Raw genomic sequence first — 27,004 nt, forward strand, 5'->3', positions numbered from 1 at the left:
AATAAAACAAAACAAACCTGAAGTATATGAAGACTACTAAGAAAACTAGATGAATAAACTCACAGGACAGAAGCTGTGCCTATGTTGGAGAAAGTTTCTTCTCTATTCTGTATATAAGCTGTTTATCCCATAAAGCCTTGCCTACAGTGTGGGGCTTAACCTTTACTAAAAGACCAAATCTCTCCATGTGCCTGCAGCTCATGTGCATGCAGATCTCACACAAAAACTGGATAACAGTTTTTTCACTATGTTCTTACTGTTTGTTCTTTTTCAGCCTCACACAGCTAAGGTTCTCCAAGAGCCATCCAAAAATTAGTTTCCTTAAACTCCACACACCCAGCACTTTGGCTCTCTTATATACTGGTTTTCTCCACCCGTTTCTCCACTCTTGTTCTATACCTTCATTTGACAATATGGGAAGGCATTAAAGCTGCAGCCCCAGTCACGAGCCCCTCCATTCATGTAAAATGCAGCAGATAAGATGCATATCCTTTGCTACATATTTTCTTGTTACTCCACACAAACTGTTTGTATTTGAATAGTGCCCAGAGGCCCCAGATTCAGGCACACTGCGCTAGATACAGTGCAAACACAAAGAAAAAAATCTCTAGAGTTTGCAATCTGAATTTGCAAGATGAAAAAGAAAAAAAGGATTAGGAAAGTAGATTTGCAAGCAGATTTGCAAGTCAGCAGAGTGCAGAGCTGAGTTCCAGGTGCCTCAAGTACCAGACCATCTACCAGACTCATTTATCTTACCTTCTTTCACCCATGCTTTGCACAATGCCAGGGGTTGTTTCAAATAAGAGAACAATATCAACAGCAATTTCAGAAACACGGGAAGTCATTTGACCCAACTCAAAGCAAAGAGGTTTCATCAAATAGCTTGGCTTTGGAGGGCAAGCCACAGAATGACCTACTCATAGGCAAAATGTTTAGTATAAAGGGTTGGGTCTATCAGATGTCAGTGGCAAGAATCCAGTATGTATGAATCCAATCAATTTGTTTCCTCATTAAAAGCTTTCATGAAGAAAATGATTTAACACAAATGTTCAAGCAACTGACACTGATTAATTAGAAAACAACAACAGAATCCTGATTAAGGGCATAATATTTATTTCACTCCTTAGCTTTGGACAAAGCATATGAGAAGGAGAAGGAGAAATTGTATCTAGAGAAACAGGCCCCAACATTTAAATCAATGATAAAAAGCTGCTGTATAAAATTGGAAGGCACTACGCAACCTGGTCTTATACTCTGGTATTCTATATCCACCTCTTCTGCCAGCATCTCTTTGGGCGCCTCCAGACGAGCGCGCACGTGCCTCTTGCCCCGTCTCAAACCCCTTTGAGGCAGGGCAAGAGGCACATGCGGGAATGAAAAAATGTTCCCCGTGCTGCAAACTTGCAGAGCGGGGAGAAAATTAGACCACTGGATATCCAGGTCTAAAAAAACCACTCCACAGAAGAGTGGAGCAAGCCACTCACACTGAGCAGGGTGGCTGAGAGGCCCCAGGGCTGGAAGGACCCAGCTGGGTCCAGCACACGGTCCCTGCGTGCCATGCCAGGTCCTGCTGCCATGGCTGAGTGCCCAACTACTGCTGCTGCTGCCAGAGGTAAGTTATGGGCCCTGGGTGGGGGGGCTGGGGCCCTCCAGGGTGCCTGGAGCCCTGGGCAGGGGGGCTGGGGCCCTGTGATGAGGGGCATTCCATGTGCTGTTTGGGGGGGTGCACCCTACTGGGGCCAGGGGACCCACCCCTCCTGAGCAGCCCCCCACAAGGTCCCCCACATCCACAGTCCCCCCAGCAATCACCCCACACCTACCCACATCCCCCCACACCCATTCCCACCCCCTTCCTGCAAACACCACATCCCCCCCCCCCGTCACATACCCATCATGTGCAAAGAAAACCAAAAGCATACATCAACACATATAGGTATTTAGAATTTATTTTATTATGACGATAGAGACACTGGTACGCTTCCACATTGCTTTAACATTGTAAATATACCAATAAAGCATTGCCCAACTGATCACACTCTCTCTCTCAAGTGTGTGCGTGTGTGGTCTTTTGTTTTAATTGTGAAAAAACATGGATTTTGGGGTATTTTTAAAAATGGATTCAGGATGCTGCTGCAGCAGTCCAGCTGGCACAATGGGTAGTGTCCCCAAGTACCAAGTGGCTGGGCCCCAGAAGCTCCTGAGAGCAAGTAGCCCTGAGCTGCTTGCCAGGACAAATTTTTGTACAGATGGGGCCAGGACAGGGCAGCTTTTTATATTGCTGGGGACAGCACAGGTGCTGGCCCTGGGCTCTAGCTCCCCCTGGCTGCAGATCTGGGAAGAGCTAGGCAGGGTTATTTTGCCCTAAGTGGCACAATTTTCTCCATGACAAAGTGCATGTTGGGGCACGTGCACCAAGGCAAAAAGCCCTGGCTCAAATTTGCACCGCTTCTATTTGAGCTGCTGCAAGCGCATTTGCTTGCACATGTGGACACAACCTTGCTGTCCTCCCTCCCATCAACATTATGTCATTTGTACATCTCTTCCACCAGAATTTCCCGTCTCAGCAAGCATCATATTTATGAAATAGATAAGAAACTCATCATGTATGCCCGTGGTTCTCAACCTTTTTAGACTCAAGGTGCCCCACAGAAAATGCCAGCTCCTAGTTTTCATTTGACTTTTGACTACAGAAAAACAATAAAGCAATTCTTCTGTTGCAAAGAACTCAGAAAGCCCACAACAGGACAGAATTTTTTCAACACTATAGATTCCCATTTTAAATCTGGTATTTCTATTTCCTACTTAAACCTAGTAAGGGGTGCCTTGAGTCTAAAAAAAGGTTGTGAACCACTGATCTAGAGGAAGAGACAGTAGGTGGACAGGATAAAGGAGATACATGGGGTAACAAACAAAAGATATGCCCAACTACATCAGCATCCTTTCTGCCCTGAAATGCCCCAAGGTTCAGAATTTTTCCACCTGCAAGTCTGATCCTGGAACCTGCCTTTTTTACACAATGACAAGACTGGCTCTTGCTTTTCACCACAGTCTTCCATTATTCCCATTCTTTATCATCTTCAAGCAGAGACTTCCATTCTCTGTACTCTCAACCCTAGCTCCTTTCAGAGCAGAGACATTTTCATTTCCCCATTCACCTAGCCCAGCACCCCTCAAGAGCAGAGATACTTTTGTCTCAGGAGCAGCTAATGATTCTAAGATGGGGACAGGAAAAAAAAAAAATCACTTTGTGTTTTGTGAACTTTTGTCTCTTGTGCTTGAGAGACTGTCCTAATCTCCCCAGAACATGTTTTAGTGATAACATTTACTGCACCAGGGCCAAAATGATTTTCTGTCACTTTCAATTCCAGTTCAATAAAAGTATAAGAGCTTTGTTTCTAACCTCTGTCATTTTTAATACAGTAAAATTGTTTAAAAAAATGTAAAATTGAGTTCTATTTCCTACTGGACCAGCAATCCCACATTAGCTTCACTCTTATCAAATTTAAAAATAAAATATCAAAAAGACGTTTTACTTTCCTTTTCCCCCTTTTTAGAATGTAAAAGAAAATGGCCAGAAACTCAAATCTCATTAGGTCAGTGCATTTCTTTAATCTCACACTTTGATTCTTTTCACTCTAAAAAGTTTAAGTGGAGAATAAAGATTTGCTAAATTTTTCCTTGGGGAAAGAGAAGGCCTTGTTGGTAAGGTAGTCAGAAGCCTGGTGTTTTAATTCTTGTATCTGCAAGTGATTTTATGCAAGCTATTGGATAAATCTGATTCTGACCAAGTGAAATACAATTTCTGTAGAGAGAGAAAGTCCAATGTTTTTCACACTATTTCTGAAATCTCACTGTGGCATTGTACAAGCATTCAATTTCTCCCAGGAATCCCTGCTCTCCCAAGAGAAACTACAAGTATACAGATATTTTAAAGTAAAAGTGGCCACTCTGAGAAAAAAATATCTTGGGCACAATCAGGGTTAAAATCACTTCCAGGAGAATTTCTCCTGGGAGAAAGAATGTCTGTACATGCTGACAATACACATTTATCATGGTCTGTCTTGGTTAGCCCAATCAAGGCTTCTCTATCAATTGCTACCATCTGTTGCCAAGCAGACTAAGGGAGCCTGCAGATCATACTGAGTTGCGTGCACAGGGACCCCAATCTGGCTGCAGTGTCAGCACTGCAAGCTCTCTACTCTTTAGGGTCTCAGTATTCACATGTCTGTACACATGGATCTGGGTAAGTTCATCCACCATGAGAATAAGCCTGAGAGAACTCTCCCAGGTTATCTGAATGTGTGCACTCAGCCTGTGATAACTGAGGTTGGTGATGACCCTGTATACAAAAGAGGGGAGGGAATTTCAACATTTGTTTCAGCTTCCTTACTGTTAAATGCCTTGAACTAGTGTTTCTCAACCTTTTTAGGCTCAGGACACCCCTTGGAAAATGATAGCTCCTAGTTTTCACTTTTTTTTTTGGCTACAAAAAAATAACAGAGCAATTCTTCTGTTGCAAATAACTCAGAAAGACCACAACAGGTCAAAATGTCTTTAACACTAAGAATGCCTATTTGAAATCTCTAGGTTTATCTTGTAAATCATATTGGCACACCTAAAAGTGCTATGATTGTGTGGCACTCTTGAAAGGATCTCAAGGCACTCCAAGGTGGCATGACACCCTGGTTGCGAATTACGACCTTAAACATTGTTTGCAGAGGATATGGAGAGTCAAGGGCAGAAGATCTCTACAGAAATACTAGCATAATGGAAGGTGTTGGCATAGTCTTTTCCCTCCACATACTGAGTCACCTGAGAAATGCAATAATTTGTGCAAATCACCTTTGTTTGCTCAATAGCAACCTGGGTGCCAATTTGGTCAGCCCATGAGAGAATACAACCACCTCAAATGCCTCTCTAATCATAAGTGTAGCCTTCCCAAAATATAAAATGAAGTGTAACCAGTTACACAAAAATAAAGAAGAAATTCTGCAAAGTAGTTAGGCAAGCAAACTTCTGCCATTTCTTGAAATGGAATAGGAGCATGGAGTTGGCGGCCAGTTTTCTTTTTTATTCTCAGGTCAGCTATGCTTATTAATCAGTGCCACCAAGGCTTTAAAGTGGGCAACAAGCAACTATATTGCTCGTCTGGACTGGAAAGCGGATTCTCAGAAAGCTAGGCAATATGAAATGCTGCATGTAGCAAATTGCATTTAAACTATTTCCACTTGCAAGGAAAGCATTAACTTCTAAGAAACCCTTTTAAAAATAAATAAATAAATACCCACTATTCCCTAAACATGTACCCAACAGAACATGTTAAAGATCAACCACTTAATCTTAAATCAACACTAAACAGAAGTAACAAAATAAATTATTCAAATTTGCATCAGAATCAGGTCCAAAAGAATCAGCTTTAGCAGACAACCTTAGGTTCTGCAGAACCTAAGACATCATTTATCACATTTTATCCTTTTTTTCCCCTACTGTATTATGGAACACCATGGTTTTTGTTTTGAGCACAGTTTTCTTGCGGCAAGGGGGTGTATTTATCTATTTTTTTTGTTTTAAGAAAACTATTCCACCCGGGCATTTTCTTTTTAAATCCCTATCCATCAGCAGTGGGTGAGGCCTTCTACAAAGAAAGAAAGATGCTACAAAGTAGTACTAAGAGTCTTGAAAGAAATATGAAGGGACATTTTAGTAAAGCAAACTTAAAAAAAGAATCTCCATTATAAGGAGAACTTTGATGTGACATGTAAATCAAAGTCCTAACCCAGAAAATATACGATTTCGATTATGAAGTGAAAGAGCTTGTGACGCACTGCCAATATTTTAACAACAACAACAATCTCCCTCCCAATATTTTTGTCCACTTAGTTTGCAACATATTGCAAACTTCCCCATGCCACATTGGGGTTTATATGCTACAAGACAGGAGGCATCTAAAAGTGTATTCTATTTTAAACAAACACACACACACAAACCACACTCTCATAACCAATGAAGTTAAGTACTTAGCAAACAAGCATAAATACACTGCGCTTTACTAGACACATTTTATAAATTTGCTGCAGAAAAGCAGAGAGACCCCAATTCCATTTTTTTAGCAGTCTCAACAGGCCTCAATCAAGATTGGACCAGACTGTGTAAATACACCTAAGAAAATCGCTCTCTAGTAAGAACCATGCAAAAACCAGGAAGAGTGGGGGAAAGGAAGAACTGTCTTTGTTTTAGAGATGGGAAAACCGAAGCACAGAACAATCATGTTCTCAAGAGAGCTCAGCTCCCAGATAGGCATCTCACAGTATTAAGACATCCAGAAATATTTAGCAGAACCTACTGAACATCTCGCCCAAAATGACTTGCCTAGGATCACAAAGGAAGCCTTAGGACAGACTGAAGGTTTGCTTTTAGGAGTCTGGGGAGCCAAGAGAACCAAGTGCTCTTAAAGCCAAGCCCAGTGCATTAATCACAAGATGAAAGCATGTACTGGCAGAACTCCAATGGTTTAAACAGTTACTTTTGGTTTCTACTAGTGAAAGAAAGCACCAGCCCTTTAGGTTGATAATAGTAGGTACTGATAAGGTATGAAAAAGGAACCCAATTATCTTGCTTGCCATTTCATATAATTTAGTCCACCTCAAAAACAATCAAATTTACTCTCCACAAGTATTTTGTTTTGGTCGTTTGTTTTTAAAAGTATGAGCAGGAAGAGAATTGACAGGATTGACTGGGTACTGTCCAGAGAGAAATCCAATTGCAGTACAATCAAGGAAGCTACCTCACCATCCTTCTCAAGTTTGGTGGATAGCTGAACCCAGGACCGTCTTATACATAGGGGGTCTACTTAAATCATGTCTAGAGACTTACCAATATTAGTAGGTTGGTCCTGGTATAAAGGGCAAAATCTGTGGATGTTTTGTGAATGTCTTTCCGGTGGCCCGCCCCTTGGTGCTGATTGGCAGAGAGGCCCCAGGGGAGAGGAGGGACAAGGGGATGCTTGCCATCTTGACTGGTGGCTGCCCTTTGTGCAGCCCTGCCTCTCAGCACCGATTGGCAGAGGCCCTGAGGGTGGTGGGCAAAGGGACGAAGGGGTGGCAGCCATTTTTTTTGCTGCCTTTCATGCTGCCCACAAACTGGTGCCTTCCCTTCCCAGGCAAGCTGCAAGGCTAGGCCACAACAGCAGCGAGGTGGTTTGCAGTATCAGTATCCACTGGGTAGCCAGCATTTTATTTTTATTAAGTGGGGTTTTTTGTTGATTTTGTGGACAATCCCAGATTTCGCACTTTCTGCAAAATTCGCAAATCCATAGTTTAAGTAGACCCCTAGTTATACATAGCCAAATCCAGCCCTCGACTAAGCAAGCACAACTCCACTAAGGTCAGTGTTATTTCAGTAACCCAAGATATGAGTCTGTCTCTTGAGTTTGAGTGGGAATCTCTTGTGTTCGAGGATCCAAGACAATGGATTTTTTTCTCTTCAGACCCCATGTCTGAACTTCATGCCAGGCGTGAGAGATACAGATAATGCCAACTCTGGGCCCAATTCTGCAAGGGTCCAAGGAACTTCAGCTCCCATGTACAGCCACGTTGGTCCAGCACTCCCCTGCCACATGTATATGCTTCCTCTACTGATACTGCAAACCACCTAGCTAAACAGTTATTTGAAACAGACTGGTTTTTGGGGCTAGGTACAGACATCACTGGCTGAAACTCTGTGACCTGAGTTTATGCAGGGGGTCAAATCTGATGATCATAATGGTCCCATCTGGCCATAAAAGTCCATAAATCTAAACCCCACTTTCCTCTCAGACTCATTTTCAGCAGGAACCATAAAATAAAGTTAGGTTACAATCAAATTTCCTGCATTCTCATGTCCAATTAAGAACTCTAATATCACCACAGATGATATTAAATAGATATTTCAGGGCTGAGTCTAATTTCTTTGGTGCACAACGTTTGTTGGTTTTTAATGTTTGCAAAGAAGAAAAGAAAAAAATCAATGCCGTACAAGATTTCATGCAGGAAAAAAAAGTGCCGACCAGGGGGAATCTGGGAGCTCACCATTAGCAAGACTAGCCTACAAACCACTTCAAATGCATTTCTCAGTTAACTGTTACAGAAGCAGCAACCCAGAGACTCTGGTTACACAGTCTCCATCATTTACAATCCTCAGGTTTCAGATTAGCAATGCATTCACAAGGAAATGGATGGGAAACCAGGATAATTTTATCATCTGGAATAGAAAATGATGCAAATTACTGAAAGGAAGGCACCAAACTGCATTACTGGAAGAGTAAAGGGCCAAATTCATCTCAGGTATAAATCAATTAGTTTGAACTTACTTGCACACCAGATGAATTTGGCCCTGAGCTACCTAAATTTGACAGAAACCTTTCATTATCTCTCTCTCTAAAGCACAGATTAGAGTGTAGGATCTTTACAAATTAACAGAAGCACTATCATATCAGTCTTTAAAAAAAGAAAAACCCAAGGCAATATTAACATTGACAGTGCAAAACTGAAGGGATTCCTTTGCAAATGACTTTCTCCAGGCAAACAATACACAGGAATTTAGAGCTTGTTTGCAGGTAGCAAAAATGCAAATCCAAAGATTAGATATTTATGAAGTGACAAAGACCCTTCATATATCTTGCAAGACAAATCCATGTCCAGTGGTCAAAATGTACCTGCAGGAGTGCTCCTGCTGAGCAGAATTCCATCAGCAAGAGAACACGTTTCAGCATCCTGAATAAGTGACAGATGAAAAACAGCACTTCGGCTAATTAAAGACAATGCAGTGGGACCAGTCCAGCCTTGGCACTAATGTGCTGAGCTCGATTATCTGACTATCAGGTCACGTTGTTCAATTCCTTTTTATCTTGATATTGCATGTTATTCGGCATAATGAGCTTAATATTGGTGGGAATTACATACAGTGCATTTACACTAATGAAGCAAAATTACTCTGAAAGAGCATTTTCTTTCACTCTAATCTCAAAACTTTAAAAATAAGACTGGAAATTAAAATAACAGATGAAGTTAATATGATTAGAAGGGTACTAAAGCAGAGTTGACTAGCAGTTACTGCTTTGGACAAACTTTTGGAGGTGTTCTTGTTATAAACTTTATAATCGCACAATAAAAATTTGCCACAGAAGGCAAGTTCATCTTGATCACTCAGCTGACATTAGATTAGTGGTAAAGTGACCACATTTCAATTTAGCCGTAGCTGTAAAAAGACAAACTAGTCTTTTAGTTCAGGACAATAAGCACAAACAGCTTAAAAAACACTGATGTAGTACATTCTGTAATTGCTTGCCAAGATTTGTCAGTGACACCATTAGAAATCCTGAAGGACCACAGTAAGAAAAAAAAAGGACTGCTATTGGTCAAATGTATCCTCCCTATAATTCCACCAGGGATAAAACTAGCCTGCTGAATCTTTGAAAGGTATCACTACACCCAATGTAGTGATCACTTGGGCTAGGGACAGACATTCAAAAAACCCAAGCTTGAACTGATTCAATCTTTGCAGGTTAGTCTAACCTGCAGAGAGTGAACCAGCTGTCAAGTGGACAGATGTCTGGCACATGCCTGAAGTGGCTCAGGCCAGAAGCCCGGGGGCGCTAGAGCAACCCTTCCCTTCCAACAGGGCAGCAGAGCTGAGGGGGGTGTGCCCAGGCCTGGCAGGCCTGAGTTAGACTGAGGAGGGGTTTAAACCCTCACCATGGCCTGCAGGGTTCAGAGGGTGGGGGAAGAGGGAGCATCTGATGGGGGGGAAAAAGGAGGAGGGGAGAGCTCTGCCTGCCCCAGTGGCTCCCTGACAGCTGGGAGCAATCCCCATACACAGGGCTGCCTGGCCCCAGAGGGGAACTCTTTCCCTTCCTCTCTCTCCCACCACCACGGGGCACAGAGAGGGGCTCTGTTCAGTGCTGTGGGGCTCATCCCCCTCCTCATCCTCTTCCTCACCCTACCCCCAGTGATGGGAGTGGGGACAGGGGGAGTGGGAGTGGGAGGAGAGAGAATAGTAACCCCCAGCATGGAACAGAGCCCCCCTCCCCACCCCTTTGGGGGGGGGGGGTGTTGGAGAAGAGTCCCTGTCTGGGGTCAGGCAGCACTGCATGGAGCTCCCCCTCCCCACCCTGTGGTAGAGGAGGAGGAGTAGAGGGAAGACAGAAGGGGGGTTCTATGCGAGGCTGCCCAACCCGGCCCCAGCCCCCCTTCCCCACCCTGCGGGGAGGAGGAGGAGGAGGAACAGTCCCCCCCCCAGCACAGAACAGAGCTCCCCTCACTGCCCTGCAGTACAACCATCTCAGCATGGCACCATTAAGGTGAAGGGAAAAGGGAGACGGGCTAATTTCTCCCTCTGTCCCTTCTGCCCTGAGGGTCTGCCAGCCCCAAAGGCCACCGCCACAGCCCCCTGGCTGACAGGCAGACCCCAGCTGTGGTGGGGGAAGAGGGGAAGGAGGGAAGAATTAATCCCCTCCTTGCCCACTTTGCCTTAACAGGGCCATGCTGCCTGGTGGCTTGCCATGTCCCGTCCCTGCTCTGACTAGAGAGCAGAGGGGCAGGGCCAGTTCAGCTCTGGGGCAGAGCCCTACCCAGAGAGCATGCTGGGATGCTGGGGAGTCTGATTTATCTTAAACCAGCAAAGGGTCTGGGACAGACATTGCATAAACCAGTTTGAGCCAAATCTGTTAAGTCTGATACTACATTCAAGCAGGTTTATCTCCAACTGGTTTCAGCCATTTTCAGACTAGTTTATGTGCACTGAATGTCTGTTCCATTACAGGTTTAAACCAGTTTCTGATCACTTAAGCCAGCTTATGTGTAATGTCTGTCCCTAGCCTTAAGGATTGTGCACTTTTCTGAAACCACCTATTGCAGTCGGGCAACTTTTTTGGCAGGCATGCCACAAATTAAGCCCTGTGCCATCCCATCCCCTTCCTCGCCCAATCTGTTTCTCTACAGTCTGCTCCTTGCCTTATCTGTCACTCCACTACCTTCCCCCTTCCCCAATCTGCCACGTGTCACACAGGCTGCCCGTGCCACTTGTGGTAGGTGTGCTGTAGGTTGGTCACCCTGATCTATAGGGTAAGGTTATGTTGATATGCATTGTAGGATCTCTGCAACTGTGTTGGATGGGGGCAGGGGGAATGAGCAGGAGAGCTATTCATTAATAAGTGTTGGTTTCACAGAAGAAAAAGCCATGGTGGTCTACTACAGTATAAGCCAGGGGTCAGCAACTTTTAAGAACAGTGGGCTGCCTCTTGAAATCTAGCTGTCATTACAAGCCACCACTCCTTGTCCCAGTCCTCCCTGCTTTGTGCTTCACTTACCCTCGCCACCAACTGTTGCCAATTTCCATTGGCAACAGAGATAGGGAGCCACAAATCTGTCAGTACAGGGCAGCAGCAAGGTGACAGAGGCGGCGTTGGCACTGAGCAGGGAAACTGGATGCTATAGACAGGATCAGCAGCATGTGGCAGAGGAATTCACTCCACAATGGGGAGAAGGTGCCCCTGGCTGCCATGAACCAGATCCAGCCTATGAGCCCCAGGTTGCTGACCCTTGGTAAGCAGACTATGCAAAATGTATAGAATTACTACAGTAGTACTGTACTTTCTAGCACTAAGTTTGGTTAGGGCCTCGGTACTGACTATCATAAATTCTTAGTAAAACATGCACCTAATACTATCAATGGACATGACAGAGAGCAGCAGAGAAACCTAGGTAAAGAACAAGGTAGTGACCTACCCAAAGTCACAGCAGGCCAGTGAAAGAGGTAATACAGAGCCCAGGTACTCTGGCTCACAGACAAGTGCCTTACACATTGCCTCTTGCATATTTTAAAATTACACTTTGATCCAAAAGGTCTTTCAAGTTTGGGTTTAGTTATGATTTCCCTCAACAAAACTCATAATTAAACCAGGGAGTTTGGAAGCATTAGAAACCCAGGACAGATCAGTTTGCTGAGATTTTTTTTCTTTCTTCTTCTTTTTTTTTTTTTAAATAAGCTCATTTCAGTGTTTATAACTTAATGTCCACAGGATGTTATTGCCTGTAGAATACATTCCAGATTTTTTTTAACTGAATACTCTTTTCAATACATACATACGTACATACATACATACATACATACAACTGGTCAATGATGAAGAAAAACTATTGCACTTCTAAAAAAAAAAAAATAATAATATTTGCATTGACATTAAAGCATTAAACTAGCTGTTAAAAAAACAAACCAAACAGCAAAGGTTTTCAGGGGGTGGGGAAAAAAGATTTGGATGCACTGATTGGAGACATTTAATCTAAGGAAATAAAAAGATTCCCCAGCTCAAATAGATCAAGATTCAAAGCAGCAAAGCCTAGCCTTAAATCACATGTATAGGAAAGCATATAGGCAATTTCACAGCAATACATGAGAAGTTTCATTGCACACACAATCGACTATGTCACCAACTGCTTTCCCACTGATAATATAGGACAATGCCAGAACTGCTGGTGAAAACCAATTCACCAGTACCTCATCTATCAGGTTGTCTAGCCCTTCTCATAAAGTGGAGAAGCTTCCCATTGCCTTGTCTAGGCTACAACTCCTATCAGCAGTAGCAATATTGGAAAATAGGACTGTTTGTTCATATGAATAGTATGGTTGGGCAAAGCCATTCAGCACCTAGTCAAAGAGGGACAGACAAAAGGTAGAATGTCGGTATACATTTTGGATTCCCTGGCACATGAGACAATCTTCCTTTTTGCTTTGATACATAACTGGCCTGTCTTACTTTTCTTTAACACAATTTCATTTCACCTATGGTAACAAATATCCCAAGCGTGTTTCCTCTGCTGCCAACTTCACTTCCAACAGGGAGTTCAAATAACTAGCTGGCTTAGAAATGATCACTGAGGAACTATTTATCCTCATAGTTAAAAATAAAGCTTATTTCCTCCATCACCACCATTACTCTGGAAACGTCTAAATGCTGAGGTAAGGTCATCCAACAGCAAGAAGACTTTTTTTGTGTTATTGTTCTTGCCAAAATTCAAGAATGGGGCTGTATATTTGAGTGGAGTCCGGTATCTGTTACCTCCCAGGCCTCTTACAACTGCTGCTAATTCTGCAAATGGCCATCCTTCAGGCACTAGAAACAAATTTCAGGTTTTCAGGGAACAAACTCCCCACATCAAAAGGATGCAAAAACAACTTGGTGGGTTTCTGGAAGAAAAATGTAATTCCACCCTCCCCCTGCCCTCCAAGCAGAATGTGAATGACCATAAATCAGGGCTGGGCAATTATTTTGGGGGGAGAGCCGCTTAACCAGTTTCGGCAGGCTGTCGAGGGCCACATGGGTAGCCCCACCCCTTGACAGGTGCCCTGCCCCTGGTCACCATCTTGGGACCAATGTCCCAGGGCCAGCACTGGTGGGGCCCAAAGCGGGGCACAGGCTGGCTGGGGTCTGTGGAGCCGGGCTGAGCTGCACCAGCAGGAAGAGTGGGGAGTTGGCCCGGCTCCATAGAGCCCCTGCCAGCTGGGACCCCACGCTCCTGCCACCCTCCTTTGGGCCCCGCCAGCACTGGCTCTGGGACACCAGTGCGGGCCTCATGTTCCCGCTGGCTCCTGCACCTGCTCGCTCCCAGTGTCCCCCAGCCCTGCGGTACAGGAGGGGGGCAGCACACAGCCCCAACCCCACATAGCAGGGAAGGAGCTGGTGCTGAGCACGGGGAAAAGCGGCCCCTCGCCAGCCCCATGGCCGGCATTCCCTGCTGCAGGCACTCTTAGCCCACGCAGGGCTGTCTGGAGCAGGCACAGGCAGCCCCATGCAGGCTGCAAGCGGCTACACTAAGTTTGCAGTTTCTAGCACTAAGTTCGGTTAGGGCCTCAGTATTGACTATCATAAATACTTAGTAAAACATGCACCTATACTATCTAACCAGACATAACAGACAGCAGCAGAGAAACCTAGGTAAAGAACAAGGTAGTGACCTACCCAAAGTCACAGCAGGCCAGTGAAAGAGGTAATACAGAGCCCAGGTATTCTGGCTCACAGACAAGTGCCTTGGGAAAGCAGCCCCTTCCCACCCCGTGCCCAGCACACTGCACTGAAGCTGCTTGCAGCCCGCCTGGGGCTGCCTGTGCTTGCTCCGGACAGCCCCACATGGGCTGTGAGTGGCTGGAATAGAGAGTGCCGGCCATGGGGCGGGGGAAGGGCCACTTTCCTTCATGCGGGGAAGGAGCCCAGGGAATCAGCTGAGCGCGGGGGGTGGGGGAAAGTCGTCCCACCCCCAGCCCGTGGCCGGTGCTCCCTGCTGCAGCTGCTCGCAGCACATGGGGCTGTCCGGAGCAGGCACAGGCAGCCCTAGGTGGGATGTAAGCGGCCTGCGGTGCAGGGCACCAGGCACGGGATGGGTGAGGGGCTGCTCTCCTCCCCCCCGCTCAGCTTTTCCCTGGGCTCCTTCCCTGCCCTTCCCCCTCCCTTACCTGAGGTTCTGGCACAGGGCAGCCACCTGGTCCCAGGCCAGAAGCCCCTACTGGGGCTTCCGGCTGGGGGGTGTGGGGGGCAGGCCCTGCTGTTGTGGGAGCCTGCCGGACTTCCCCTGGGTCCTACTGCCCTTGGTTCCTGTCATGTTTGACAGGAACCACGGGCAGATAAATATTCATTTTCTAAATTTTTTAGGGGCCCCGCGGGCAGGATAGAATGGCCTCACAGGCCAGATCCAGCCCGCGGGCCATATTTTGCTCACCCCTGCCATGAACAATTTCCTTTAGGGTAAATTATTTGCCAGCAATGCCTACAACTAAGGAAAAATGCCAACAGAAGAACACCCCAAGGCGTTCTAGGACGGTAAAATTCATGACTTATGGTTCACCATCTACTCATAGAAGATGCAGAGCTAGAACTTGGCCCTCAACTTGTTCTCAGAATATAGGGCAGCAGCACTGCCCAGAGCTAAGGGCCAACCAGTACTTTGGTCCTTGGTCCAGACTGGCAGATTTTTTTTTTAAGCTGCATCACAGGTTGCTTTTACATGAATCTTAATAATTACTAGCAAATTACCCATCAAGAATGACGGGGGTGGTCAGGGACAGAGCCTTGTGTCCAGCCCTGTGCCGCCCCCGCCCCCCTCCGCCACTCCAGGTCCATCCCTACTCCAAACCCCCTCCTCCCCCCCGCTACTCCACATCCATTTGGCCTGCATCCACCTCCCCCTCCCTGCCTGCTGTCCTGGGGGGCAGCAGGGGCTGCCGCCACTGTGATCCCACCCCCCCTTTGCCCTCAGGCAGGAAGGTGTGGGGAAGCCCCGCTGCTCGGGTGGCTAGGGTGTATTTGCTGCCACCACAAACTTACCTGGCAGCGGCTCAAACTTGGGCCTGCGCAGCCTGGGCCGCACAGCCAATCACCACCCGCCCTCTTGACGACACATGCGCAGTGGCACAAAAGTGTTACAAACGGACAGACACACAGACAGACAGACTAAGCCTTTTATTATATTAGAATTCTTTAGATGTTAAAACCATGGTTGGGCTCTATTAATTACGCTTAAAATTCAGAATCATAACTAGAAACAGCCACAATCCTAAAGTCAATAGCTGCAAAGAGGTATGCAAGCCTTGGGTAAGGCTTTACTTAACTTAGCCCAAACCCCCACCGCTTAATGTAGGCAGCTCTGCAAGTGCAGCCTTAGCTCCCAAACTGGATTAGAGGCTGTGTAACAGAGCGGTCTGACCCTTTAAGGGAGATGGACAGCCCTAGGTGTAGGAGCCCAGCTGTGGTTGAGTAGCTAGAACCAGGGTTCTCAAGCTTTTTGGAATCAAAGTATGCCTCACTGGCCTCAAGACACCCCCCTATAACTTTTGCAAATTGAGTGGCACCCAGTTTCAAAATCTAGAGGGCCCATCTGGACATTCAGTTCAAGGTGCAATAGGATCTGACACGTGACCCACACAGCACATGGCAGAAGGCATGATGGTGGGATCCAGTACCAGATCCAATCACACCTCACTGCTGGTACAGGGGAAGCCTGGGATCACAATCTTGGGCTCCTCCAACACCAGCAAGCAAGCTCCTGTAGTTGCAAGTTCTTATAGCATGGGATGTCCTGTGGCTGGGAGTGTCATCAGCTACAGGTCTCCCAGCCACAGCAAAGCATGGTGCATCCCTGTGGTTGGGAGCCCAGTTAGTTGACGGGGTTCCCAGCCATGGCAGGCATAGCAATATGTGCAAAATAAAGCTGGACAAAAGCCACCTATAAAGTTGTTACACACTTTCCGGCGCTAACTTTATAACTGGATGGACCTTTTTATGGCCTCATAGTTGCTTTGTACCTGTAGCTGGTCTAAATTAGCTGCAAAATGAACTAGCTAATTGCATAATAATACATATAAGGTACAGAAGGGGCCTAATTGTAATATAATAAAAGCCGTAGCGCTTCCAGCTGTGTGCATCTGTCCGTAACGCTCTGGGCCAACTGTGCATGCGCCGTTGTTTGGGGCAAGGACTGTTTGTATCCAGAAGGCTGGCTGAGAGGCTCCCAGGGGAGCCAAGCCAACGTATGAGGCAGCAGGCATGCCAATCCCCTTACAGGCTGCCACCCCTACAGTCCCTTTGGGCTCCAGGAAAATGTGAATTTGGGCCCAAATCCTAAGTGCAACTATATTTCCACCCTGTTTGAATCCTCTGAAAACCATAAACTTGTCAAATTTTATATATGACCTTCCTCTTAGCCTTAAGATTAAGTTATACAAAGCAGCAAAGAGAAGAAGGACCCACCTACTTTTTTAATTACAGTAAAAGCTCTGTTATCCGGCATCCATGGGGAATGGGGGGATGCCGGTTAATCAAATATGCTGGTTATCTAAGAGTTATACTTATGGTTAGCTTTCACTTCTGTCCTCTGCTTGTTGATGGAGTATTGGGAGCCATAGCTGCAGGATGGGCGAGATACTCAGCAATGAAGTCACAATACAGCACAAGCACAACGCGATCACAGTGGCGGATGTTTACAACTGAGACTGCAGCTAGTGACACCACTGGGCAGTGTCCTGAAGCTTCCATAAACAACAGATCTATGAGAAGTGCACAGCAAGATGCCAGATGGCCATTTGAATTTTTCTGGGTATGTGAAGGAAGATTTGTATTGCTGTGACAGATGCCGGTTAATAGAGCATTCTGGATGGTAAAGTGCCGAAAAACACAGCTTTTACTGTAATTGTTTTACAGGGACTTTTGCGAGATGGAATAGGACTCTGCTTGGGCACCTAAGTATAATGCCTTAGAGGTGAAATGGGACTTGGATGTTAGGTGCTACACTCTGTCTTTTGTAAGGGCTTATCCACCCAGGAAAGTTATTAGCTAGGATGTGAAGTCACTATGCACTCTAATTACTCTCCTTGTGTTCAAGAATCCTGAGTGAAAGGTACACACAAAGTGGAGCGAGATCTCTCACAGAGACACTCTTAATGCACATTAAGAGAACATCAAGAGGGGAGTTAAGGGAGAACAGATGACGCGCTACATGTCCACACATTAGCATATGATGCTGTCACTTCTTCAAATTTCTGTGACTTTATTCTGAGGTATTCAAGATGCACAAAAGCTAATTTGATTGCAAAACCATGTAAGCTTGACAGGCCAAAGTGCATGAGCACAGATGTTTAAGAAATGCAGGGCTAGAATGGGAACCAAGATTACCTACCATTTAAATAGACTGTTTCAAAATGACATCTCTTTAAATAGACAAACGCATTCTTCAAAATAGAGCATGCAAGCCTTCATACCCAAGTCAGAAAGCAAAAGTCCCTCCACCACAGACTAGAATGCTTTTTTACAGTATGTTTCAAACTAAACCATGACAAACCCCCTCACAGCTAATTACAAACTGCAAAAATAATTCTGTTTCCTTCCGACTGCACTTCCTGCAGTAGGTAGACAACAATATATCCTCACAGCAGCACTTGCAGACACAGAAGGTCCAGCATTGCTTGCATTATAGTCAAGAGCAAAAAACTCCCTTTGGGGAAACAGTATTAGGCCATAGGAAAGGGAAGGGTATAAAGACCTGCAGGCCAAGTTACAGGAACAGTTATTAAACCTGGCTTGGGATAATCACATGGTCTGAGGCCCCTTCCCTTTCAGAGATGCATCTCTCTGACTGTTAGACACATTACTTATCTCCATTATAAATCTGAATAATGAAATTCTATATGCAGTGTTATATTTCATGAAACAAAGAGGTGAAAAGCAGACAAAGCAAGGCCTGCGCCAAAGATGCAGTTGCTTCCTGAACATGACTACCAACGATTTCCTGAATACCTACCACAAAAACCACAGCAAACTCCCTGAAGAGATGAACCTGCACTGTGCTCGCAGCAAGGCCTGCTTAGATATGTTAAAAGACGTGGTAGCTATTATTACAGTAATCTGCTACCACAAATCATTTTCTGAATTCTTCAGGTCAGAAAAACAACATTCATAGACTTCTCTTTCCATTCCCAAATGACACCCAGCAAGAAATACCATAAGAAAACTTTCATTGCCCTGTAGACTTGGACTGAGGACTGTTGCTTTCTTCTGGTAGAACTGTTTCCAACTGGCATCAAAGACCAGCTCTGCTTAAAGCTACCAAGAATTTTACAGCAGCTTCAAAGACCGTAGGATTGGGCCCCCACGTGTTTACCCATATGCAGAGAAAAGAGTGCACCATAAACTTTCTCTAACTTTACAAAGCAATATGTGAGATTAACAGAATCATGTGGAAGACTTCTTTTATACTTTATATAGTATATAGTAAAGGACAGACAAATACTGAGAAGTCTCTTCTCAGACAGTTGCATCACAGGTCCCATGTTATACTGTCTCAGTGTTTTTCTACCCACACTTATGCTGAACAGTTTCATAGAGAGGCTCAAAATTAAGGAGATGGATAACCTCAGCACCCAAGCACCAAATTTGCCCTGTTTAACAAGTAAAATGGATGGTATTTCTAATTAACAGCTCTGGCTACTCAGGTTGACACTCAGGATCTCAATGTCAAATCCAGTGCATCAACCCCATAAGCAAGGATTCTGCAGACCAAACGCCGTCACAGTTACATCCCCATTAGTGTCTGCTGCACTCTCCAACTGGATGCCATCTGTGGAATGACAGCAGAATTGTCCTCTAACCTGAAACTTAAAACCAATTCTATTATCTCAGTAGTCATAAAAGAAATGTAATGCTCTCTCCTAGCACAGGGGGGGGGGGGGGGGGGGGGGGAGGCAGTGCCACTGAAATAGACCTGTACACGTAGACATACACCCCTGTGAGATGGTAACTTGCTTTGCAGAGTCATTTTTCTGAACATCAGCCAAATAGAAATCACACGTTCTTTCAACTGCTTTGACACTTAAAAAAAGGTGCAGCTTACGATGGTATTAATGCACACAACACACTACTAGTCACCTCCCATCTCCCTTGTAGTGCTGGAGTTCAGAACAACCTTCATTACATTACAAAAAAGACTACCTATAAAAAAAAAAAAAAAAGTACATCTCTGAACACAGACTTTTGCATTCCCAGAGCATTAAAAGATATAGCTATGTTGGCATCTAAGTATTAAATATTTCACTTGTTGAGAATGCAGGTAACTAAGAATTTTAAAAACTTACTGTGGCAAGTGATTTTTTTCCAAAATGCACCAAAAATATAGCATGGTCATATTCATTCCCTATCCTTGGTTTTTACTGCTTTGTTATTAAAGCAACAATATGCTTTCTGCTCAGAAGGTGCTCCCCTCAGGGCTTAACAGCCCACACCCTAGATCCTCTATTCCCCAAAGAGTCATTCCCATCTTTTTAACTGAGTAGGGTAACAAATAGCCTGCCTCAGTAACCAAACAAAACAATCCAGCATTGCCAACTCGCACAATTTTATTGAAAGTCTCTGGCTATTTGGTATTTTTTAATAAAACCCAGTGTCTCAGCTTTCATTTAAAAAGTTTCATGGTGCCATGGTAGCAGAGAAAAGCTGGAAGACATGAAACCTAAAATGCCATAAAGGCAAATAAAAGAACCACAAATTTAATTTCTGGGTGGCTGACAATTTTGGAATGTGCCTGACAATTTTGTGCCTGACAATTTAGCCCTCAATTTTCTCCCAGCAGGATAAACACCCAGTAGGGGTTGGGTGTTTCAGGCAAATTCTACCAGCCTGTTCCTAAAGCACTTGTTTTTGCAATATTACAGACATTATTTTACACATATAAAATGCAGGCCCCATTTTTCAAAGGCTTCCATCTTCTCCTGCATTTGGCTTGTTTCAGTTATTCAGGGCAACCCAGGCTGATAATTACACAGTCCCGAGTTGCTGAGTAAAAGTGATGCTTAATTAGCCATCAGGAAAGATCGATTAAGATACAGCAGGGCATCTTGCAAAGTTCTTCAGAGGGACAGTAGGGAATAGAATCTGGCTGTGCCCTTCCGAAGGATAAAATTCTTTGCTTTTCAGGGACTTGGCTGAAGTTTTATTTAAGCTGGATGCTTAGACCAGTCAGCCACCATGAGTTTTATTATCAGATCTTAACTCCCCAAGTGCCATGGATCACATCTTAAAAAGATATGATTATCAGTGAATTCTGGATCATATCTCCAATGGAAGAGCACAGACTGAAGTTAATGTCCACAGCTTCATCTGTCCAAGACTCTCACATGCTGTGCGCCATGCATAACATTGAGAAGGAAAGTTTTCTAGCTAGAAAGTCAGCATAACTCACATTTGTTTAAACCCTGGACTCAAATGAAGTAATCCATACTTTGGTCCTGTACCAAACTCATGGACCCAATAAAACAGCACCCTCAAAATTCTGGGAGTAGGGCATTTTGGAATAGAAATTCATACCTGAAATTTAACATTGAAAATGGCTCCCTATTTCAATGGTAGATCAAAGTGCACACTTCCAAAAATACACCCTGTTAGTAACAGCGTGGCAGGGCAGGCCTCTAGGCTCACTATCCCAACATGGTATTTAGAAGGGTAAATTTTCCACATGGTGAATATTCACTCACATGCCTGTTTGCAAAATCTTCCAGTAAAGAATAATATTCATTTTATTACTTGTTTCTGACAACACCTGTGCCATAGGATCTGCACACGTACACAAAAAAAAGCATGATCCCTACCCAACAGAGCTTAAAATGGAAAAAAAAATATTTGACAGGAAGGATTCCACTCATGTGCCATTTTGCACAGATCCAGAGGGGGTGCAGTGGTCCAACCTCACACCCTCCTGTACTGACCACCTGGCAGGAACAGTAGCCTGGGACTTTTTTCAGTCCAAATCAGGTAATAATTTACTCACCTCCCTTTCCCTCTGTGCCCAGAGGCACCCCCCGCCCCCACCTGAGTGTTCTCCACCAGTCCTGGAGCAGGCAAGGGAAACCTACTGGCCCACCGCCATCCCAGGCCAAGCCCAAGCCCCACACAGCCCAGCTGGAACAGGACAGGAAATCCCCTTGCCTACAGGACAGCACCCAACATCAGGGATACTAAGAACAACAGAGAAGGGAGAAGGGGAATGAGTGGAGAAGAGAGGGGACATGCCTCTGAGCATGGAGGAAAAAAGATGGGGGAAAAGCTACCTTCTTCAGGACTTAAAGCTTCCAGCTGCTCCCGGGGCACAGTCTGCCTGCCCCATTGGGAAGGAAGGAGGCGGCTGGGAGAAGGGGCTACAGCCACCCCTGCCTCACTGGTCACTGCTCCTGCATCCCCATTTACAAAATCCTGGATCCACTTCTGGTTCCATGTACCATACGTCAGTGTAACAGCACTGTGTACAGTACTGCACACATCCAGTGGTTTGTGTCACTGCTATGCAGAGAACATGCATGCCTGAATTCAAAATAAAATCTTTTAGGTAAAGTCACTCTTGCACCCCCCACCCTGCTTTTTTTGCTGCTCACATGCTCATTTATCCAATGGCACTTTTGAGAATGCCACCCAAATGCAACTGCTAAATCTGTTCAATGAGATGGGGTGCCAAGACCTGCAGTTCTGCTGGTGTGGACCTAGAATCCCAGCAATGCTGCCTCCAGAGGAACTGCTCCCATCAGAACTTAGAGCAGAAATTACAAACCTGGCTTTGATATGCTGGAAGTTGAAAAGAATCATCTCTCTCTCTTCTCTTGCTCTAGCGCTCAGGTTCTCATTCTGCAGCCCATCCACCAGGTAAACTTCAGCATCTGCAAAGAGAACTATATCAGTCAAAAAATTAGATGGGGTAGGACAATAATTAGATGAGGAAGCAAAAACTTGTTTCCAAATAAGAAACACATACATGATGGAGTAGAGGGAGAGTTTAGGACCATGATATTGAATAACGCAAGTGAAAGGCAGAATAAGTCTGAAGATTTTTCAGCTGGAAAAATTAGACAAGTATTTAAAATAAACAGAGATTAAAACAAAACAAACTGCACAAATAATGCCAATGAGAAAGGTTAAAAGTCAAGAAGAAACAGTGAAGAAGTCACTCAAGCAAAAGCAGTGGGGAAGGACAAACAAAATTAGACAAAACTTAGCATAAAAGACAAAGTCAAAAAGTGAAACTGGGTGTGAGGGTGGTAGGGGAAAAGAGGGAAGGAGTACAATGAAAATAAATGAACAGAAGAAAAAGCAGAGAGGTAATAGAAAACTTTAGTATGATGCTGAATACAAATGCTTTTCACCCATAAAGTGGGTAATTCCATCTCCCCAGAGGGGCAAAATGCCTTTTGACTGCAGCAGATAAAGAGTGGTTCCAAAGCTGGAAGCACATGAACAAGAGCATTTTTGTGCTCACTTGAGTGAAGAGAGTCCCAAGCCCACCCCCACTGATGTTGGTGATGCCAGACACTTGGGTGCCAGGTGGGAAAAAAAAGTGTTTTTCAACATTAAATAAAAAAGCAGTAGACGCCATGCTGTCCACATCAAGATCCAAAACTCAATATGGGATATTCACCTGCATGTATGGGAAATAAGACAAACCCCAGGTTTTTTATTCTGAACAAAACTTATCTTTACGAAGAGACAGCACTCAACAACGCATTACTTATGGTTCAGTTCAATATGCATTTGTATTGCAGTGTGGGATCCTCAATGTTTATTGGTGCAATACAAGATAAACCATGTCTTTAATGTACCCAATAAGGGAAGGCAGGGGTGGGGGGATTAGACACAGAGTAAATATGGTTTAAAAGAAGGGATGATGGGTTACTAAGGTTGTCTGGGTAGATGCATTTCTATGATCAAATAAACTGCTTCATGTGAAATATTAGTACTGTATACCTTCCAAACTGCATGCGCTTGTCTTAATTGAGCCAGACTGAGCGTCCTGAAAAATACTCTCAAATAGAAATTACCCTGGAAAGTAATTCATTCCCATTGTTTTGCTATTTGTCAAAAGATATCTTATTTGTATAGATATCTGTGCTCTTTTTTGAAGAACTGTTAAGCAGTTGTTCAGAGACTGAGAATCTAATTCCATTCTCACTTATACCAGCATAAGGCCATACATTTCAAAAGGGTGTGACAGCTAGTTTATACTGGTAGAGGAGAAACTGGAAGCAAAGCCAGTGCTGTGCGCACACAGGCCTGCCCAAGATGGAACATACCCCTAACTGTAACACTAATGAGAGTTTAATATCCTGCTTGCAAGACTTCCAAAGCTTTATGCTTCTGCTGCATGTAAGTTAGCCAAAAAGAGAGTACTGTCTTTAGTACACTCTAGGAGTTCACACAGCTTTTTAAAACCCACCTCCTCCACCTGCAAGTACATAGCACACTTTCAAGATCAAAATGGCACAGGAGGAATATCCTTTTCTGTCTAACTCATCAAGCTTAATTTCCTTCTACCACCTGCTCCATGACACACAAGAAGGCACACTAAAAGAATGCTGAAGTTATAATAGCACTTTAAAATGGAAATCACGGGCCAGGGTGAATCAGCATGCTATGCATCAAAGTCTGGAGAAAGAATAGCACAGCTAGGAACTCTGAGTGTGTACTAACAGCCAAAAGACCAAGTTTCTATTCTTACCTATCCCATGAAGCTACAAGCAAGCATTACTCTGAAAACAACAATTAAATAATTAACACCAAGTTCACACAGCTTTTTGTTTCCGAAACAAGCCCTTGTTCCTGGGTTGTGTTTATTGAAACCTTCAATTTTCATGCACCTAAGGTGATACTGAACTCTAGTTAATAAATAAGCATGAGCCAAACTCAGATTGGCCAACTCCTTTCTCCTCATTTACTGTCATTGTCTCCTCTCTTCCCACTTCCAAGGAGCAACTCCTTCTAAGCACAAAGCTTAACAAAATCCACCTGCTCTCTCTGCTTTCCTGGTAGGAGCACAGCTGCCCTCCTTTGTCCCACAATTAGAGCAAACAGAAGCAGCCGTGCCTTGTTAACCCCTGACTGGGGCAGCTCTGCAATATCTAAGTTGTACAGGTTTAAGTGCCAAAGTGTCTGACCACACCAGGCTTCACGCATACCCTCAGGACACCACGGTGTTTTTATCCCACTGCGGAGGCAGGAACCGAGGCACAGAGTGAGTAAGAGCTTGATACATGAGACTGACTTAGGCACCAAACTGCTGAGCACTGCAGTGCCCTGCTGCCTAGTGAGACACTGGCTTCTATGAATCCCATTCTTAAGCACCTGATTCTCCTTATGTATAGTATAAGAGGAGCCTGGGTGCTAATTCGGGGATATAAAATGAGCAAGGAACCACCTAAGCTAACCTGCCAAAGAGTGGGACAGAGCCTAAGCCCAGACATCAGAAAATAGCTGACCGCCTATCATTGTTAAAGACTCAGGTGTGACTCTCCCTGGAGTCTAGTGCCTACTCAAGCTCAGCCCTTTCTTCCTGCACAAGAAACCAACACATTCACTATTGCCATTTTTGCTGTACTAACTCCACCAGTTAGAGCAGTGGGGGCCAACCTTTTTGGCACCACAACGCCCTATACCCATCCCAAGGGCCACTCCAGTCCCTTTTCTTTACCCAATCTGATTTCTCCTTCCTACCCTATGTTCCCTGCCTGATCTGATGCTCTACTTTTTTCCTCCCAGCCATATCTGTCACTTTGCTGCCTGTCCCCTCCCCCATCTGCCACGTGCCACACACAGAAGCTACCCATGGTACTTGTGGCACCTGTGCCACAGGTTGGCCACCCCTGGGTTAAAGCACTTGCTTCAGATGTGGGAGACAGGTTCAAATCCCTTCCCCTATCCACTGAACCCAGACCACCCGCCTGCCAAGCGAGTGCTCTAACCACAAAGCCATACAGGCAGACAGAAGTGGCAATTTCAGTCTCTTCTGAAATTGATCCATTTTTAAATAAAATATTTGAATATTTGCCCAGGACAAAGAGCAAGTGATTACACAGTCTGGTGCTTAAAGCACTCACCTAGGAGACTTGGGTTCCAAACTCAGCAAATATTTAATATTAAGCTGTTCCACTCTGGATTAAATTAATTATTCACTGAAGCATGGTCTGGAACCCAACTCTCCCAAGTTAGTGCCTTAACCACCAAGCTATAGATTCTTTCTCCCTAGGCTAATGAATATTCAAGTATTTCATACCAAGTGGAATAGTTTCAACAGAAGAGATGTTGAAAAGCAGCACTGTAAGAGGGGCTGCTCTGGGGACCTGGGTGGGAGACTGCACCAGCTTAGTGTGCTTGGAAGCCAAATTGTCTTGCTGGCTTCCTCACTGCATGTGGCGAGTCCAGAGCTGTATATTGTGCCTGGGATTGATTTCTGGTGGAAGCCAAAGCTCATCTCAGAATATTCTTCATCCCAGTGGCTAGGGTGTTTTCCTGGAGGTAGAAGATTTGGAGTCAAAATATTGCTCCAAATAAGGCAGAAGAGATTTGAACCCATCTATCCCATATAAGCTGGGAAAGAACCTTACCCACTGTGTAACTGGGCATAAGGTGGTTGGTACCACTACCTACAGCTTCTTGGTTTTATTCTGTGCAAAGCTTCAGTTAGTGGACATTATCAGACCATGCCTTTCAGATCAGGCCCCGCAGGTGGGACAGGTGTGGGAATGCCCAACTGTAAATCGAATCAGGGCTTAGGCATGAGATGGACACACTAGTAGGACCTGTGCAATTGTGCACACACCCAGCAACAGAAATTTGGGCCAGGTGTTTTGTGAATGCCAGCAACACCTCAGCACTGGAGCAGGTACCTCTTTTGGCACATGATTTCCCTACCCCTCAACTTTGTAAATCTAGCCATAGGCAACTTGCCCAAGATTACATGGGAAGTATGTGGCAGAGCAGACCTGCACTCAGACTGACTACTCACCCTTGGACCAACCCACCCCTTTGGGTTTAGTTTGAGAGATGGGGACATAGCACTACTAGCCCATCAGAGGGCCAACAATACCATTTATGCTTCTTGACACAAACCACTTAAAACTGACTTCTGTTAATGCCACTTATGTGCTCCCAAATACCCCTGCACTAAATAACTCACACAATCTAAAGACAAACAAGCAAACGAAAGCTAAGGGACAAAAGCAAGAATGGGGAATTTATGACATACAAGCTTACTTGTTTCTCCATCAGTGGCAAAACAGAAATAGGCCATAAAGGGAGACTTAAGGGAAAAAAATATTTTATGGGCCATATTTCTACAATGAATGAGTAGAGGGAAAGGGGGGGACCCCAAAAAACCACACACGCTGAAAAAGCTTGGGCCATCTTAATAAAAATACAAATACATATTTTGTCCCTCCATCATTTTTAAGAGCAGATTAACTCTATGAGTATGTGATTAGCTCTAATATGGTATTTACTTACTCAGATGTCAGTGTGGATCAGCTGCTGGATAAGTTATAATAAAACCACGATCACTTCTGCAAGCTATGCTGAGCCCCCTTTCATAGCCATCTACTATGTTTATAGCACCAGGAAATGAAAAAAAAAGCCCAGCCATAAACTTTCAAAGTAGATCAGGAAGAGCAATATGTAAGC

At 44.6% G+C, this 27,004-nt stretch overlaps 1 protein-coding gene across 2 annotated transcripts in view; it reads right to left on the reverse strand.

Annotated features, from left to right (window-relative positions):
• SKAP1 (src kinase associated phosphoprotein 1) overlaps window positions 1-27,004 on the reverse strand; it is a 253,786-nt gene that overhangs the window by 222,078 nt on the left and 4,704 nt on the right. For both annotated transcript variants that reach the window (XM_019482590.2, XM_014603650.3), the window contains exon 2: window positions 22,113-22,218. In XM_019482590.2, coding sequence (XP_019338135.1) covers window positions 22,113-22,218 — 106 coding nt within the window. The remainder of the gene's footprint in view (window positions 1-22,112; window positions 22,219-27,004) is intronic.

Source organism: Alligator mississippiensis, chromosome 4 (genome assembly GCF_030867095.1).
Source record: "Alligator mississippiensis isolate rAllMis1 chromosome 4, rAllMis1, whole genome shotgun sequence".
NCBI classification, from domain to species: domain Eukaryota; kingdom Metazoa; phylum Chordata; order Crocodylia; family Alligatoridae; genus Alligator; species Alligator mississippiensis.